This window comes from Gigantopelta aegis, chromosome 4 (assembly GCF_016097555.1).
Source record: "Gigantopelta aegis isolate Gae_Host chromosome 4, Gae_host_genome, whole genome shotgun sequence".
Lineage (NCBI taxonomy): Eukaryota > Metazoa > Mollusca > Gastropoda > Neomphalida > Peltospiridae > Gigantopelta > Gigantopelta aegis.
Genome location: NC_054702.1, coordinates 106,457,954 through 106,476,927, shown reverse-complemented (window position 1 = coordinate 106,476,927; position 18,974 = coordinate 106,457,954). Strand labels below are relative to the sequence as shown.

General features: G+C 37.0%; 1 protein-coding gene across 1 annotated transcript; it reads left to right on the top strand.

Moving 5' to 3' along the window:
* Window positions 1-12,344: 12,344 nt before the first annotated feature.
* LOC121370143 lies at window positions 12,345-17,990 on the top strand. Its single transcript, XM_041495256.1, has 2 exons — window positions 12,345-12,584; window positions 14,251-17,990. The coding sequence occupies exons 1-2, from the start codon at window positions 12,345-12,347 to the stop codon at window positions 14,401-14,403; spliced, it is 393 nt and encodes a 130-aa protein (XP_041351190.1). The 3' UTR covers window positions 14,404-17,990.
* Window positions 17,991-18,974: the final 984 nt, after the last annotated feature.

The following is an 18,974-nucleotide window of genomic DNA, read 5'->3' as shown; positions in this document are numbered from 1 at the left end:
AAAGACCCTGATATTATCTGGGGTTAGTTAGGATAGTATTACTGTGAACATACTTAAATATGTTTCAAAAAAGAAGAAAAGCATATTGATGTATGATCACGATTTCCGGTTGCAACCTTGTCATTATTGTGTAGAATCAAGTTCATATATATGATTCTTAAATATTGCGTTTGTAATCGTAAACCTCCGTTGAGAGGAATCATGTTTATGATTCGGTACATTCCATATATAGATATATATATATATAAACATCCATTAACAGGCGTTGAATGCAATATTAAAAGGTTTCTAGAATAACTAACGAAATAATTACTTCTTTTTTTCTTTATTTTTTTTGCTTTAGTAATCTAAGTATTTTCCATTGGTTATTGTATTACAGCGTTTTGTTTAAACTGGAATTACGGGTTGAATTGTCAGGACAGGACCTAGCCTAAAATAACTGGAGACCAATAAAACATGAATTAGGGCGCAGGACAAAAAAGGCACTTTTCTTTAAATCAAGGAGGGTATTTTCTCCGTATTTTGTGTGGGTAGGACTACTTCTACTCTCAGGCTTGGTACAGATCTTGAGGTCCTCTCATAATAATTAATAAATTAAACTGATTCATTTTATTTTGTTGCAATTACAGTTTCCAAGGCGGCCACTCTTCAGGTGCTCACCCCGGAATACGTATGGCCGCTGGGGAACTCTTCCGTATATTCAGAGGTCATTCAGGGTCACGACGCTAGAATTGTGGGAGAAGGCGACTGCTTCCGGTTTGGCAGAGGACCTCCCGGCATGCCGTTCGATGCGCTGAAGTTAACCGGAAACACTCGGTCGTCCATTGAAATCATTCTGGACGGCAAGGTGAACTTCAAAGACCTCGCTCTGGCCTTCTACATCTACCCAGACGGCCGGCCCAGGGGAACCATCCTGAGCTACCGCTGTGAGAGCGGCGACGTCTTGAAGGTTAGCGATTGTCTACGTGTGATGTGAAACATTTGGAAATACCAAGACGTAGTCCTACGAGAAAACTCAGTTATATCAAATGCCGTAATTTGTACTATCTTGTCTACAGCATATATATATATATATATATATATATATATATATATATATATATATATACTGACACAATGAAAACGCAAAAAAAACTTTTCATTGCAAATAACGACAAATTATTAATGAATTGATGGACAATGTAATATGACATTAATGACTGGTATTCATGGCCAGTTATCATCAATAATCGAGTTGCATTCGTAATCGAAAAGTTCAACCCCCCCATATCACGGTCAGTATCTGGTGTGTCCACCATTAGCCCGTGAGCATGCGTGAAGACGTCGGGGAAAGGATTGGCACAAACATCTCAAATAAGCCACAGGAATGTTCTCCACTCCTCCTGCAACGCCTGTGCAAGCTCGCCGTTACGCGGTGGTCGCTGGCGGTGACGTACACGACGTCCTAGCTCATCCCACATGTGTTCAATTGGTGAAACGGCAGGCAAGTTCATAACGGTGATACCGGCTTGTTGCAGGAATACCTAGGTAATTCTTGCAGTATGTGGACGGGCATTGTCTTGTTGAAACAGAAGGGGACCTCCTGGTCTTCGGTGACGGCGCAAAAGTGGCTGGAGAACGCTGGGCTGTAAGGGCATCGTGGACAATGATGAAATCACTCCTGAAATCAGTTGATTGCCCCCCCCCCCCCCCCCCCCCCCCCATACCATCAAACAACCGCCGCCAAACCGATCACGTTCCCTCACATATCCGTCAGCGTACCGTTCATGGAGTCTCCTGTACACACGTGCTCTTCCATCGGCAAAGGAGACAGAGAAACGGGACTCATTTGAGAAAACAATGCTCTGGTAAAAGGCTGGTGGATGTTTACCATTCTGAAGAGCAAACTGTAGTCTCGCAGCACGATGTCGTGGTGTTGTGATGTTACCGTTGTACGGGCGTCTGCATCTGAGTCCAGCCGTTCTGAGTCGACGGATGACCGTCATCGGATGGATATGCATTCCATGACGTCCTACCGTGTTGCTTGCTGTCATCGTCGCAGTTCTGAACCGGTCACGGAGGTGGTGTCGTCGAATCTGCCGATTTTGGTGTGGGGTTGTAACGGGACGTTGATGACGTTCAACAAGTCGTCCAATAGTTGATGGATGGACTCTGAAGGTAACTTGGCTTTGCGAATTCCCACCTTGAACCATGCCCAACGCTCGTTCCCTCTGTTCTTCTCGTGGCATTCTTAATGTGGTGAAGAATATGACACCGTAACGTGACTTTTATGTGTCAACATACTGACATTTCACGTACATTGCATGCAGTATGATTGAGCATGTAGTGAACGCATTTCACACCATTTTGTGTGTTTCTGCTATTGTATGTGTAACGAGAACAAAACCAGGATTAAAACCCAGACAAAAGTACCAATCAATGGCTTCCTCTCATAAATTGTTATTTTAAGTCCAATAAATATATTTGTCATTAATCACAACAAAATATTGAAAAATATCTGTTTTGCGTTTTCATTGTGTGTCAGTAGGAAAGCGCTCGCTTGATGCGCGGTCGGTTTGGGATCGATCCCTGTCAGTGGGCCCATTGCGCAATTTCGCTCCAGCCAGTGCACCACGATTGGTATATCAAAGGTCGTGGTATGTGCTATCCTGTCTATAGGATGGTGCATATAAAAGATCCCTTGCTGCTAATCGAAAAGAGTATCCTCTGAAGTGGTGACAGCGGGTTTCCTCCCTCAATATCTGTGTGGTCCTTAACCATATGTCCGACGCCATATAACCGTAAATCAATGTATTGAGTGTGTCGTTAAATAAACCATTTCCTTCCTTCCTTCCTTCCTATATAAATGTTTTATTTAACGACGCACTCAACACAATTTATTTACGGTTATATAGCGTCGGACATATATATATATATATATATATATATATATATATATATATATATATATATATATATATATATATGATCCCTTGCTACATTATCAATACGAGTAGCCTATTTGGGTGAAGCGGGTTAATTTTCTCACTCTTTCCATTGACAAAGTATCAAAATAATCATATGGTAGACACAAAATAGCTGTAATTTAAAATGTGCTGAGGTATCATTAAACAAATATTCCATTCCTTCGCTCTAAGCTTGACATCTATTAAATGTAAAAGAACCCTGATACCATATAATCGGCAAGATAAACGTTTGTATTGTGTGAAACGTTAATAATGTGCATGTTTTTAACAAGAATTCTGCATACCATAAACGTGTCCGGTGATGGCTGCATCCATAAGATCATGTGGGAAATGGTGCTAAACGCAAAACTTTAACGTTGCAGCAGCTAAACGCAAAAATAGACGTCGTCGTCGCCGCCACCACTGTGGCCGCTACTGAAGACGTAATATCCGTATCTCACTTTTTTACTTCGCAAAGGAGAGACACAAATGTGCAGGGTCCATATATATATATATATATCTGTGTGGTCCTTAACCATATATCTGACGCCATATAGCCATAAATAAAATGTGTTGAGTGTGTCCTTCCTTCCTTTCGTTGCAGGTGTCTCTGATGGAGGAGTACTTCTTCGTCTCGTTCTGGGACGAGTACGGCGTGTCGGTGGGCAGCACGGCCATCCCCAACGTGCTGGTCGCGGACACGTGGAGTCACGTGGTCATCAGCCGGGACCTCGCCACCGGTACGCTCACGGTCTTCCACAACGGAGAGATCCTGGAGGAACTGGATGATGACTTCCCCAACGAGATCGCCATCCCGGTCAGGGGATCGCTGCGGATCGGGGGATCGCACGATCTCGAGGACGACGGGCAAGGATTTGTGGGTCGCGTCGCTTGCTTCCAGATCTACTCCGCGGTGCCGTCTCTTGAGGATGTCACCAACATGGCGTCGTTCTGCATGCCCGAGAATTGGAAGGTTGATCCAGGAGGTAGGTTTTAAAATGATCAGCAATATATATATATATATATATATATATATTGAGAGAGAGAGAGAGAGAGAGAGAGAGAGAGAGAGAGAGAGAGAGAGAGAGAGAGAGAGAGAGAGAGAGAGAGAGAGAGAGAGAGAATAACAACAACACAATAATAAAACAACAAACAAACAACAAACTTGCAACGACGATGCAATTATGCTTTAAAGAGCTTACAGAGTTTGTTTCTTTGGTTTTTGTTTTAATTAATTAGGCTCTAGTTCTACATAATGGTAAAGTGGTACCATCGTATTTGAGGCTAAAATGTGGTGCTTTTTGTAACCTAACACTGTTAAGCCGTGGTATGTGCTAATCGTTCTGTAGTAACTTACATATAAAAGATCCATTACTGCTAATGATATCGGCAATATCAATGTAGCGGCAGCGGGTTTCATTTCACACACTAACATAGTATCCTGTTCTGGGTGAAATAGTACAAACTGTCGCGTGAGCTGCATGAACAGTAGTGGTGTAACAATACATCGAACGATCGATATATTGCGATAGTAAGTGTCTCGATAGCAATGCATCGATAGTTAATTCAACTATTAATAAGGGACGGTCCATAAATATCGATGTGCTTCACAATCCGAACAATGTTCTGAAGGGGGGGAGGGGGTAAAAGCCATGTTCGGATTGCTTTTCAGGTAAAACATCGGTCCATCGAAGGTCAATGTTTTGTACACATTATATCAATGTTTTTATGTTAGGATTAGGGGGGGGGGGGGGGGATGGGGTCAAACCCAATCCTAACATTGTTAGGATTATGAAAACCATTGACATTTATGGACCGTCCCTAACTATCACAATTGTTTGCTCCACTATCGATAGTTTCGATAGTATGCATAGTGAAATCCTTTGATCTTGTGGAGTAAAAATAATCAAAGATATTCATCGTTATCCATCATTGCAAAGAAGTACCTTTGCGTGCCTTCCACCTCGGTGCCCTCAAATAGTGTTTTCAACAGCCGGCCATATTATCACTGCACACTGATCGCAATTAAAGTCAAAACACATGGTCAAGTTAATTTTTCTATACAAACATTGGAAACTATAAAAATTATATTTTTCTGCAGAAACCTTCGAAACCATAAATAAATAGTCTAATAACAAGTTGATCTTTTTGAAAAAAACATTGGACACCATAGAAAATAAAGCATAACAACAATGTGGGGTCTTTTTATTATAAGTTTATTAAATATGATTTCACTACCTTGTGACATTATTACAAATAACTAAGTACAAACACAGACATACACAGAAACACATACATACGTACATATGCACGTACACAAACAAACAAACAAACAAACAAACACACACACACACACACACACACACACACACACACATCAATACATATATATTACAAGATTGAAGTAAATTGTTTTGCGAAATATCTGTTTATATTACTGTTATCAAGCGATTTAAGAATTCACAATACTATTGCAATACTATTGCTATAGTACTATCACTATTGCAATACTATCACAATAGTAGTTTAACTATCGCAATAATATTGCAATAGTAAAACTGATCGCAATAGTCACCCATAATGGACAGGATAGAATGCTAAGTTTGAATCTTATTTTAATATAGCAATTAAAATGAGTTATATCATTATCTCTACATGATTACCATGCATTCTAATCCGAAATAAAGGACAAAATATAGTCAGTTCATATTGTCTTGTCACATACAGTGTTTTGTCAAATCCTGAAAGAAACATTTTTGTCCTAATATATCTGATATTATTTTTGCTGTATTTCTTTCCCTTTTTTTAGTTTACATGGAACGAAAACTACCTACAGACTCCGAAATCCAGTGTCTGACTGAAGATTCCCGTCGACCAGGCGAGGTAATCAAGGTTCAGTCATGTGACCTCGTTGGCCTCCATTGTCTTACCGGAAGTCCCACTTGGAAGGCAACGATGCGCAAAAACAAATGGACTGATAGCGGTCGAGACTCTGCTTATTTCCGCGTGATCTCGCGAGATTTGATTCCGGATATCCGGTCCGACGAGCTAATGGGGCAAGTGAACGTCACCGAAGGACGCGTGTGCACGAGGCTCTGCATGCGCGTGCGCGGGTGCAGTTCGTTTGTTGTGAGTGAAGACACAGCGCACGCGAACTGCTTGCTGTTCAGATCTGTTCAAGAAGCTGTGGTACCAGCGGTGGGATCCAAGTACTATATTATCCAATAGTCAAATGGATGACCAATATTATGCGAGTTACACATCTACACACACCTCAGAAGTCTCACTGGAAAGATGTTTGTTTTAGCCAATCTTCGCTGTATTTAGAGTATTTGTTTGAAAAACATTTAAAAATTTAAGCAACATTTTATTTGCCAAATACTAAATGCTGTTTCCACTTTGTACCAAAAAGAAAGAAGGCATTTGGCTATTTTGAAAATGGACAGGGTGAACCCTAACACGCGTGTCATTTATAGACGCGAAACTGTAGTAAAATGTGTTGGTTTACTAAGACAATACGACACTGGATAGAAACATGAAAATATTTAACACTGTGTTAAAAAGGTTGTTTCTTGAAAACGTAAGGGGAAATATTCATAAATTAGACAGACCTTTCAATTACTTATCTTTGTTTTTAGATTGCTTACATTGGTCTTTACATTGCTTACATTGGTCGTTACATTACTTACGATGGTCGTTACATTACTTACATTGGTAGTTAGATTGCTTACATTGGTCATTACATTGCTTAGATTGGTCGTTACATTACTTGCATCAATCTTTACATTACTTACATTGGACTTTACATTACTTACATCAGTCTTTACATTACTTACATTGGTCTTTACATTGCTTACATTGGTCGTTACATTACTTACATCAGTCTTTACATTACTTACATTGGTCGTTACATTACTTACATTGGTCTTTACATTACTTACATCAGTCTTTACATTACTTACACTGATCTTTACATTACTTACATTGGTCGTTACATTGCTTACATCCGTCTTTACATTACTTACATCAGTCTTTACATTACTTACATTGGTCTTTACATTGCTTACATTGGTCGTTACATTACTTACATCAGTCTTTACATACATTGGTCATTACATTACTCACATTGGTCTTTACATTACTTACATCAGTCTTTACATTACTTACACTGATCTTTACATTACTTCCATTGGTCGATACATTGCTTACATCCGTCTTTACATTACTTACATCAGTCTTTACATTACTTACATTGGTAGTTAGATTGCTTACATTGGTCATTACATTGCTTACATTGGTCGTTACATTACTTACATCAGTCTTTACCTTACTTACATTGGTCTTTACATTGCTTACATCAGTCTTTACATCATTGGTCTTTACATTGCTTACATTGGTCTTTACATTACTTACATTGGTCGTTACATTGCTTACATTGGTCATTACATTGCTTACATTGGTCGTTACATTATTTACACCAGTCTTTACATTGCTTACATTGGTCGTCACATTGCTTACACTGGTCGTTACATTGCTTACATCAGTCTTTACATTACTTACATTGGTCGTTACATTACTTACATTGGTCGTTAGATTGCTTACATTGGTCTTTACATTACTTACATTGGTCGTTACATTACATCAGTCTTACATACATTGGTCGTTACATTACTTACATCAGTCTTTACATTACTTACATTGGTCTTTACATTACTTACATTGGTCTTTACATTACTTACATTGGTCGTTACATTACTTACATCAGTCTTTACATTACTTACATTGGTCGTTACATTGCTTACATCCGTCTTTACATTACTTACATCAGTCTTTACATTACTTACATTGGTAGTTAGATTGCTTACATTGGTCGTTACATTACTTACATCGGTTTTTACATTACTTACATTGGTCTTTACATTGCTTACATCAGTCTTTACATTACTTACATTGGTCTTTACATTGTTACATTGGTCGTTACATTACTTACATCAGTCTTTACATTACTTACATTGGTCATTACATTACTTACATTGCATTACTTACATTGGTCGTTAGATTGCTTACATTGGTCTTTACATTGCTTACATTGGTCGTTACATTACTTACGATGGTCGTTACATTACTTACATTGGTAGTTAGATTGCTTACATTGGTCATTACATTGCTTAGATTGGTCGTTACATTACTTGCATCAATCTTTACATTACTTACATTGGTCTTTACATTACTTACATTGGTCGTTACATTACTTACATTGGTCTTTACATTACTTACATTAGTCTTTACATTACTTACATTGGTCTTTACATTGCTTACATTGGTCGTTACATTACTTACATCAGTCTTTACATTACTTACATTGGTCATTACATTACTTACATTGGTCTTTACATTGCTTACATTGGTCTTTACATTACTTACATCAGTCTTTACATTACTTACATTGGTCTTTACATTACTTACATTGGTCTTTACATTACTTACATTGGTCGTTACATTACTTACATCAGTCTTTACATTACTTACATCAGTCTTTACATTACTTACACTGATCTTTACATTACTTACATTGGTCGTTACATTGCTTACATTGGTCTTTACATTACTTACATCAGTCTTTACATTACTTACATTGGTAGTTAGATTGCTTACATTGGTCATTACATTGCTTACATTGGTCTTTACATTACTTACATTGGTCTTTACATTGCTTACATTGGTCGTTACATTACTTACATTGTCTTACACTTACATTGGTCTTTACATTACTTACATTGGTCTTTACATTGCTTACATTGGTCGTTACATTACTTACATCAGTCTTACATTACTTACATTACATACATCAGTCTTTACATTACATACATTGGTCATTACATTACTTACATTGGTCTTTACATTACTTACATTGGTCGTTACATTGCTTACATCCGTCTTTACATTACTTACATCAGTCTTTACATTGCTTACATCCGTGTTTACATTACTTACATCAGTCTTTACATTACTTACATTGGTCTTTACATTACTTACATTGGTCATTACATTGCTTACATTGGTCGTTACATTACTTACATCAGTCTTTACATTACTTACATTGGTCTTTACATTACTTACATCGGTCATTACATTACTTACATTGGTCGTTACATTACTTACATCAGTTCTTTACATTACTTACATTGGTCATTACATTGCTTACATTGGTCGTTACATTACTTACGATGGTCGTTACATTACTTACATTGGTAGTTAGATTGCTTACATTGGTCATTACATTGCTTACATTGGTCGTTACATTACTTACATCAGTCTTTACATTACTTACATTGGTCTTTACATTGCTTACATTGGTCGTTACATTACTTACATCAGTCTTTACATTACTTACATTGGTCTTTACATTGCTTACATCAGTCTTTACATTACTTACATTGGTCTTTACATTGCTTACATCAGTCTTTACATTACTTACATCAGTCTTTACATTACTTACATCAGTCTTTACATTACTTACATTGGTCTTTACATTGCTTACATTGGTCTTTACATTACTTACATTGGTCTTTACATTACTTACATCAGTCTTTACATTGCTTACATCCGTCTTTACATTACTTACATCAGTCTTTACATTACTTACATCGATCATTACATTACTTACATTGGTCATTACATTGCTTACATTGGTCGTTACATTACTTACATCAGTCTTTACATTACTTACATTGATCTTTACATTACTTACATTGGTCGTTACATTGCTTACATCTGTTACATTACTTACATCAGACTTTACATTACAAACATTGGTGCTTACATTGGTGGTTACATTACTTACATCAGTCTTTACATTACATACATTGGTCATTACATTACTTACATTGGTCTTTACATTACTTACATCAGTCTTTACATTACTTACATTGATCTTTACATTACTTAATTGGTCGTTACATTGCTTACATCCGTCTTTACATTACTTACATCAGTTTTTACATTAATTACATTGATCATTACATTACTTGAATTGATCATTACATTGCTTACATTGGTCTTTACATTACTTTCATTGATGATTACATTACTTACATTGGTCTTTACATTGCTTACATTGGTCGTTACATTACTTACAGTAACAGGCTTCGAAATAAGTCGAGAACGGTCGTCCAGGTTACCGGGAGGTTACCACATGTTAGAGAAGTCGAGGACGGTGTTTCGTTCTCGACAAAAATTTCAACGAACGGTAGTTTCGTTTCCGAACGTAAACCAGGCAATGCATTCAGGACTTCTGCGTTTCATTATCTCGTCAGGAATTGCATCGATGTTCGCGCGCAAGTCACTTCGCGTTTAAGCAGCGTCCACGAGATGAATTTACGTCCGCGTTTTGTTTTCTCGTACAAACTTGCACCGATGTTCGTGCGCTCTTGTGGAATTGCAAAGCAAATTTTGGCAATCCGCGTTTAAGCAGCGCCCACTAGATAAATGTACTTCCGGATTTTCGCGCGCACCGTTACGATTTCAGAACGACTGCGTAGTAGTAACATGAATTCAATTCTAACTTTCATATAGTTGTGGAAACCTATAGGTTACCAGGTTATATTGTGTGGTAACCTGTAAATGGGTTACCAGACACAATGCTTATTTCGATGCCTGCTTACATCAGTCTTTACATTACTTAATTGGTCTTTACATTGCTTTCATTGGTCGTTACATTGCTTACATTGGTCGTTACATTGCTTACATCAGTCTTTACATTGCTTACATTGGTCGTTACATTGCTTACATCCGTCTTTACATTACTTACATCAGTCTTTACATTACTTACATTGGTCGTTACATTGCTTACATTGGTCTTTACATTACTTACATTGGTCTTTACATTACTTACATTGGTCTTTACATTGCTTACATTGGTCTTTACATTGCTTACATTGGTCGTTACATTACTTACATCAGTCTTTACATTACATACATTGGTCATTACATTACTTACATTGGTCTTTACATTACTTACATCAGTCTTTACATTACTTACATTGGTCTTTACATTACTTACATCAGTCTTTACATTACTTACATTGGTCATTACATTGCTTACATCAGTCTTTACATTACTTACATCAGTCTTTACATTACTTACATTGATCATTACATTACTTAAATTGATCATTACATTGCTTACATTGGTCTTTACATTACTGACATTGGTCGTTACATTGCTTACATCCGTCTTTACATTGCTTACATTGGTCTTTACATTACTTACATCAGTCTTTACATTACTTACATTGGTCTTTACATTACTTACATCAGTCTTTACATTGCTTACATTGGTCTTTACATTACTTACATTGGTCTTTACATTACTTACATCAGTCTTTACATTACTTACATTGGTCATTACATTACTTACATTGGTCTTTACATTGCTTACATTGGTCGTTACATTACTTACATCAGTCTTTACATTACTTACATTGGTCTTTACATTGCTTACATTGGTCGTTACATTGCTTACATTGTCTTTACATTGCTTAGATTGGTCGTTACATTACTTACATTGGTCGTTAGATTGCTTACATTGGTCTTTACATTGCTTACATTGGTCGTTACATTACTTAATCAGTCGTTACATTACTTACATTGGTCTTTACATTACTTACATTGGTCGTTACATTACTTACATCAGTCTTTACATTGCTTACATTGGTCTTTACATTGCTTACATTGGTCTTTACATTACTTACATTGGTCGTTACATTACTTACATTGGTCTTACATTGCTTACATTAGATTGCTTTACATTACTTACATTGGTCTTTACATTACTTACATTGGTCGTTACATTACTTACATTGGTCGTTACATTACTTACATTGGTCTTTACATTACTTACATTGGTCTTTACATTACTTACACTTACAGTCGTTACATTGCTTACATTCTTACATCTAACTCTTTACATTACTTACATTGGTCTTTACATTGCTTACATTGGTCGTTACATTACTTACATTGGTCGTTACATTACTTACATCAGTCTTTACATTGCTTACATTGGTCGTTACATTACCGACATTGGTCGTTACATTACTTACATTGGTCTTTACATTGCTTACATTGGTCGTTACATTACTTACATTGGTCGTTACATTGCTTACATTGGTCGTTACATTACTTACATTGATCATTACATTGCTTACATTGGTCGTTACATTCCTTACATTGGTCGTTACATTACTTACATTGGTCTTTACATTACTTACATCAGTCTTTACATTACTTACATCAGTCTTTACATTGCTTACATTGGTCGTTACATTACTTACATTGATCGTTACATTGCTTACATTGGTCGTTACATTCCTTACATTGGTCGTTACATTACTTACGATGGTCGTTACATTACTTACCTTGCATCAACGATTGCGGTGTTACTCGGAAGGTGAAGATTACCCGGATGAGCAGGAGCAGAGCGGCCCCCTACCAGATATAATTTGTAATATTCGGGACCGGTCAGTTTCCCTCCCAGACGTGCAGGCCCTGCGTCGGCAGCGAGAGGTGGAGGTGGGGAGGGAGTTGCGGCGGATCAGCGACGAGTTCCACTTCCGCTACCACCGACGACGATTCCTGGTATATGTCCTTATTATGGTGCAGTCTATCTAGTAAGATCACCACCCTGTTGGCTTTCACATTACACATTTATTTTTAAAAATCATCGTTTTAGATGAATTGACAGACATGACAGCTGTGGTGGCAGTACTCATGACTGGCAGGATATGCTCATCTTTCGCGAACATCTGATATCATCACTGTTATGACATTGATTTGTGAGTGCATGTCATCAAATCTGTACTTATTCTAATGAGTTCAATCCGGTGCTAGTTTTGATTTAGTAAACTAGTCTGGGAGTAGCAGTCCCCTTTGTAGCAGTGCCAGAAGGATGAAATCTCCCGTAAAGGATCTCCTTGGGAGTGGCTGTCCTCCTATAGAATCAACCACTATTTTGAAAAATACCTATTCGACTCTGCATTATGCAGATATATGGCCCTGATCATGTATTATACCATAGTTCGACACCCAATAGCCGATGTTTTGTTCGTGCTGGGGTGTGGTTAAACATCTATTCTATTTTATGATCACGTATTGCGGTTTTGTTGTTAAGATTTATACTTTTATCTCAAAACTTTAATAGTTTACCACGTTTGGAGATTGAACCTTTCTTTTACAAATGTATTAAATGTGCTAACGTGTTTTCTTATGTTATCGTTTCGATTAATTTTACAGGGACTGTCCTGAGTTGGTTGCCATTGTTAAGATGTTGCAGACGTTTAAGTGACGAAAACTGCATATTAAATAAGTTTTTCTGCACATAATATCGATCAGTGGCTGTATATTAAATTTGTTTTGGATCGAGGTCAAACATATATATATATATATATATATATATATATATATATGTGTGTGTGTGTGTGTGTGTGTGTGTGTGTGTGTGTGTGTGTGTGTGTGTGTGTGTATTCGTACGCACGAAATTACTGGGATACCAAATTCAGTTTGGGCTACTTATAAACATTTGGACGACCAGAAACACATTGAATATATAAATTGTGGTATTCTAAGACACATCCTACAATGACGGCAGACTCGGGACAGTTTCTTTAAAGTTTTAAAACGTGATCTTATATCACAACTATTTAATGAAAAAAAGAAGTAAAGTTTGTTTTATTTAACGACGCCACTAGAGCACATTGATTTTTAATCTTATCGGCTATTGGACCTCAAACATATGGTCATTCTGACATTGTTTTTTTAGAAAAAAAACCGCTGTCGCCACATAGGCTACTCTTTTACGACAGGCAGCAAGGGATCTTTTATTTGCGCTTCCCACAGGCAGGATAGCACAAACCATGGCCTTTGTTGAACCAGTTATGGATCACTGGTAGGTACAAGTGGTTTACACCTATCCATTGAGCCTTGCGGAGCACTCACTTGGGGTTTGGAGTCGGTATCTGGATTAAAAACCCCATGCCACGACTGGGATCCGAACCCAGTATCTACCAGCCTGTAGACCGATGGCCTAACCACGACGCCACCGAAGCCGGTATTTAATTAAGGAGACTATGTTTTGTCGGAGTTCAAGTTATCTTGATAACTAGTACTCGCATATTAGTTTTAACTAGCATAAGTTCAGTTTTGTTTCTGCGGTGCATACATGACCAAGTTCTGTCTGACTGCCGCCTCATTGTCTGATTTTTATAACGGTACTCACAGCATGAATTGGGTTTTTTTTTACTTACAGCCAGCAGTGCAAGAGAATTTTGACGGGGAGGCGTCCTCGTTTCCCGGCGCCAGACGACCAAGTATTAACAAGATGATGGACAGTTTGAAAATGTTCTTCAGGCGCGGTGCTGGGGGTGACCCTGATATGGAGGACCCCTCTGAACCTACTTGACCCAGCCACGTGGCGTATTGCTACTTCTGGCAGAATGACGCAAAAGTTAATTTTTTTGCTATTGAACTAACGAAAAATGCATGATTCATTGGAGTTCGTAAAATCATATAACCCACTGATGAAAGTCGCGTGAAATCGCACGCAAGGATGAAAGATTGAACTAATTAAATGATGGGAAAAGCGACACAGATGATGTCTGGATCCGAAGAGAAAGTTTTATGAAGCTACTGGTGGAAGATAGTGGAAGGAAATTGACGTTTTGTTTTTGAGATATTTGTAAACAATTTTTAAGAGGGTGCTATGCAATGGAGTTGAAACAAAACAAAATTAATATTTTTGTACCAGTGATTTTGAATTGCCGTTTTGTCTTTGCTTATACACAAAAGCTAGCCACTTTAAGCTTTTGGTATACAGCAAAGACAGTCAAAATTTGAGATCTCACGTTCGACAGGTGAAATCGAATGATAGTTTACATCATTTTGTACATATGTTTTGGTAATACATTTCATAACACGTGCTGCATGCGTCATCAATCCATTGTTCACTGTTCATATTCTGTGAGATTGTTCATCACAGTTACCGTATAACTTTTAGAACCTTTTCAAACAAATGTTTCCCATATGGTTGTATGATCCCTATAGATCTACGGAGACAGCAGTCCTAGTGTTCCTGGTTGTTTGGTGATATGGCTTCGGATATGTGTAAACCCTAGCATAATACTCACTTTAAATTCATTGGCCATGGTTCCCGAGGTACGTACCTCTTTTGTTTCAAATAAACGGATTAAAAATTTTTTTAAAGCTAAACAAACATCAGGACAATCAGATAAAACAAAATTGACAAATACGGTAAACAGTTGTGTATTGTGTAATTTAAGTAAACAATTGTGTATTGTCGTTTAAGTTAATAATAAAATGGTTGTTTAAAAATGGCCGAAAATATTTTACACTGTATATTAACTACGGTCAGTGCTTTTAAATAAAGTAATTCATCCAAAAATATTGATGAAATCAGAGAATCGATATTATATATTTTGTGGCATAATTCATGAACGTTGTTGCCAAAAGTATTTGGGTTTTGGTCCCCTGTTCGTCTTTCGACAGTAATGTTTTAATATACAATGTATTTTTATACTATGTAGGTCGAAATCTTTGCAGGTGGATTTAGTGATTTAACACTTACTTGTTGATGTACGTTTACAATGTTTTTACGTACGTATTCGAAAACAATTTTGCCACTATATCGTGTATTTTCGTTAGACAGTAAAATGACTTAACTGAAAAAAAAACAAATGTGCCATGATCGACGTATCACTGTCATAATAATATATTTTGTTTAGACTAGTACCATGCACAGGTGCCTTCAAACCAACTCTGGAGTGAAACCAACCTGCCAGTTCAAATGCACTGGGCGTGGTCTCTCACCAGAGTTCTCAATTAAGGGCACGTGCATGTACACACGTATTTGCACGAGTCTCTTTTACTAAAATAAAGACATGGCGTCTCTTCGAGTTTATTGGATGATGTGAAAAGGTTATTTTTAATGGCGACAGTCGTGGTGATTTACCACAATTGTAATATACTTTTGTCCACCTGCTATAAATGATAAAAAGTCCATATCACGCGGTGCCTCACTTGTTTATGAACATATCCCTTCACGGTGACCCTGGAATTCAACACGTGTTGTGACCGAAAATCACATTTTTTCTATTTATAGCTGTACATCTAATGTATTTTTGAGAACTTCCAAAAGTGCTTTCAGCATGTCGCGTTTGTCTACACATATAGCGGGTAGTTTGCGATCTAGCTGCTAGAAAATGTTCGTTGAAAGTTGCTCAAAATTAATTGCGTTTGTTGCGTTCGTTTCCTTTGTCCGTTTCCGGTTCTTTTCGTCTGTTTCCGGTTTGGCGGTAGTAACATCCCAGTAAACGTGTAGGTTAGCAGTGCATACTACAACATTCCAACATTTAGCCTGTAGTGTTCAATGATTTTCAGTGTATGGTTTGGTATTATATAAAACATCAAATCTGCTGTATTCATTGTTTGTTGCAGAAAAATCATACTAATTCATCGTGTTATTGTTAACTTTCAATCTATGAATGTTTTATAATGTGGTAATACATATTACATTGAGTGAACATAAATGCCATTCTATGGTTAAAACACCCCCCCATATAGGAATTAAAACCGGTACACCTGTGTATCATTCATTTTAAAAATATTTTTGAAAATAAAACAAGTAGTAGAATTAATCCTCCCCCCCCTCCCCCCACTGAAATATTTAGCGTAATACCTGGCCTAAGTTCAGTCAGCGAACATTTCGCTAACGTTCCCGAACTATTTGATTGGTTCCCGACGTGGCCATTTGGTTTAACGTGAAGCGCATAAACCAGTCTGGTAGACGTCTTTCTGCTCGGTCTGGCTTAACGCAATGCCCTGATCTTTGGACTTTTGAATATATTGCTTAACTCCATAAAATGTCGACACCATAATAATTATGCTGTATACAGTTTATGGAAAACTTATATATTATATTTATATGCACGCACGCACGCACGCACGCAAACACGCAGAAACAAATACATAATTTATTAAATGTGCACATAGTGCTTGTGAATGATCAAACAACACGAAGTTTAGTTTATAACTTTTTTTTCATACATCGGGTGATTCATGAAAAACACCCCACGTTTTGAAGATGAATTGCGGAAAATGTATGACTCAGAGAACATTGACCGTTTGTGCAAGATACGTTTATAATGCCGTCTATTGATGGTGAAATATGCGTTCTGTTACAGAGCTTATATTTAAAATGGTGGGTAATACACAATTTAACGTGAACAAAATGTTATACCATTGAAATGCCGGAATTCCACTTGAACACGTAGGGCGGTGTTTCTATGAATCACCCGATATAACTGTTAATTATATAAAAATAGACACGAGACGTAGTTGAGTGATATGACTATATTTAACTTTCTTCTAGATCTCCTATTTTTGTTTTTGTTTACTTTAAAACATTGTATATATAGGTTTATAAGATTGTGTACATTTCAGTATTTTCCATATATTAAGCCTCGTTTTAAAAAATTTATGTTTACTTGGTGCATTTTCCCCCCACCTAATATAACTCGTTTATTGTCCTAGTTTTATTTCATATTTTGCATATTTTTGTTTGTTTTGATAATGAAACAAAATATCTATATGTTTATGTATATTGCTATAACGAGTACATTACTGATACTGGGCCAATCAAATATTACGTAACACCTGAGGATATGGGTGGATAATACTACCGTAGTATATATGAGGTGAGTTCAACCAGCCGTATGTCGCTAACGCTCGCTAGACCGATTTTTACACTACACAGTAAACCGAATTACCATTTCTGGAACCAGTCAATGTAGTTTGCAAACGTTTAGCGAAAAGCGGCTGGCTGAACGTATTAGGTTTCAAAACACGGAGAAAGAAAGAGTTTGTTTTGTTTGACGACACCGCTAGATAACATTTATTAATTAAACATCAACTATTTGATGTCAAATATTTGTAATTGTGACTCGTAGTCATCAGAGGAAACCCGCTACATTGTTCTTAATGCAGCAAGGGATCTTTTATTCTAAGACTTCATGTAAAAATTACCAAAATGTTTGACATCCAATAGCCGATGAAATAAATAAATAAATAAATGTTTTATTTAACGACGCACTCAACACATTGTATTTACGGTTATATGGCGTCAGACATATGGTTAAGAACCACACAGATATTCCAATAGCCGATGATTAATAAATCAATTTGCTCCAATGGTGTCGTTAAACAAGACGAATATTAATTGAAGGAATAGCACTGCTTTCAAAATCTTTCTGTCATGGTTGGCCTGACTGTAAACTATTTTCAGACAGTGATGGGGATCGTCGTTATTAATTATTTGTGGTTTGAAGTGTGTATTAGCGGTAAGCCAGGGAGAATATAAAGTTTCTGGTTGGGACAAAAGGTGCGTAAATTTGACTGGCCCCCGTTTGAAGATGTTAAAGGTACATCTGAGTCAAACGACACCAATTATCAGAGAGTATTTATATTTATATTTGTTTTAATTACATAATGAAACTATTCTCATGTTTAACAGGTTTATGTTAAAGCTGCAGTCTCGCCTAAAACATATTTCATTAATGTAAAACTTCAGGACAACTACAATTCTATGAAACGTAGATTATTAAAATTGTAGTTGTTCTTGATTCAACTGCCTTGGGAGTGGCAGTCCTACAGGCGATGCAGGGTGTTATGAATCTCCTAGGGACCTGGTAGGGAATCATGGAAGCAATCATGACTGCATAAAACATCATTTTGACTGCCTTGTGCAGAGATACGATTTTGATCACGGAATACGATTTTGTCATTCAGATTGGTACATTCACAGGGAGAAAATTAAACTGGGTGATCTATTCTAAATACTAATGATTAAAAAATGCATTTGAGATTTCAGCTTTAATTTTGAAGCGTGTGTTAATAGGATCAAACATTAAAATATTAATGGCCTAACATTTGAAATATTCATGGGTATCAACAAACATT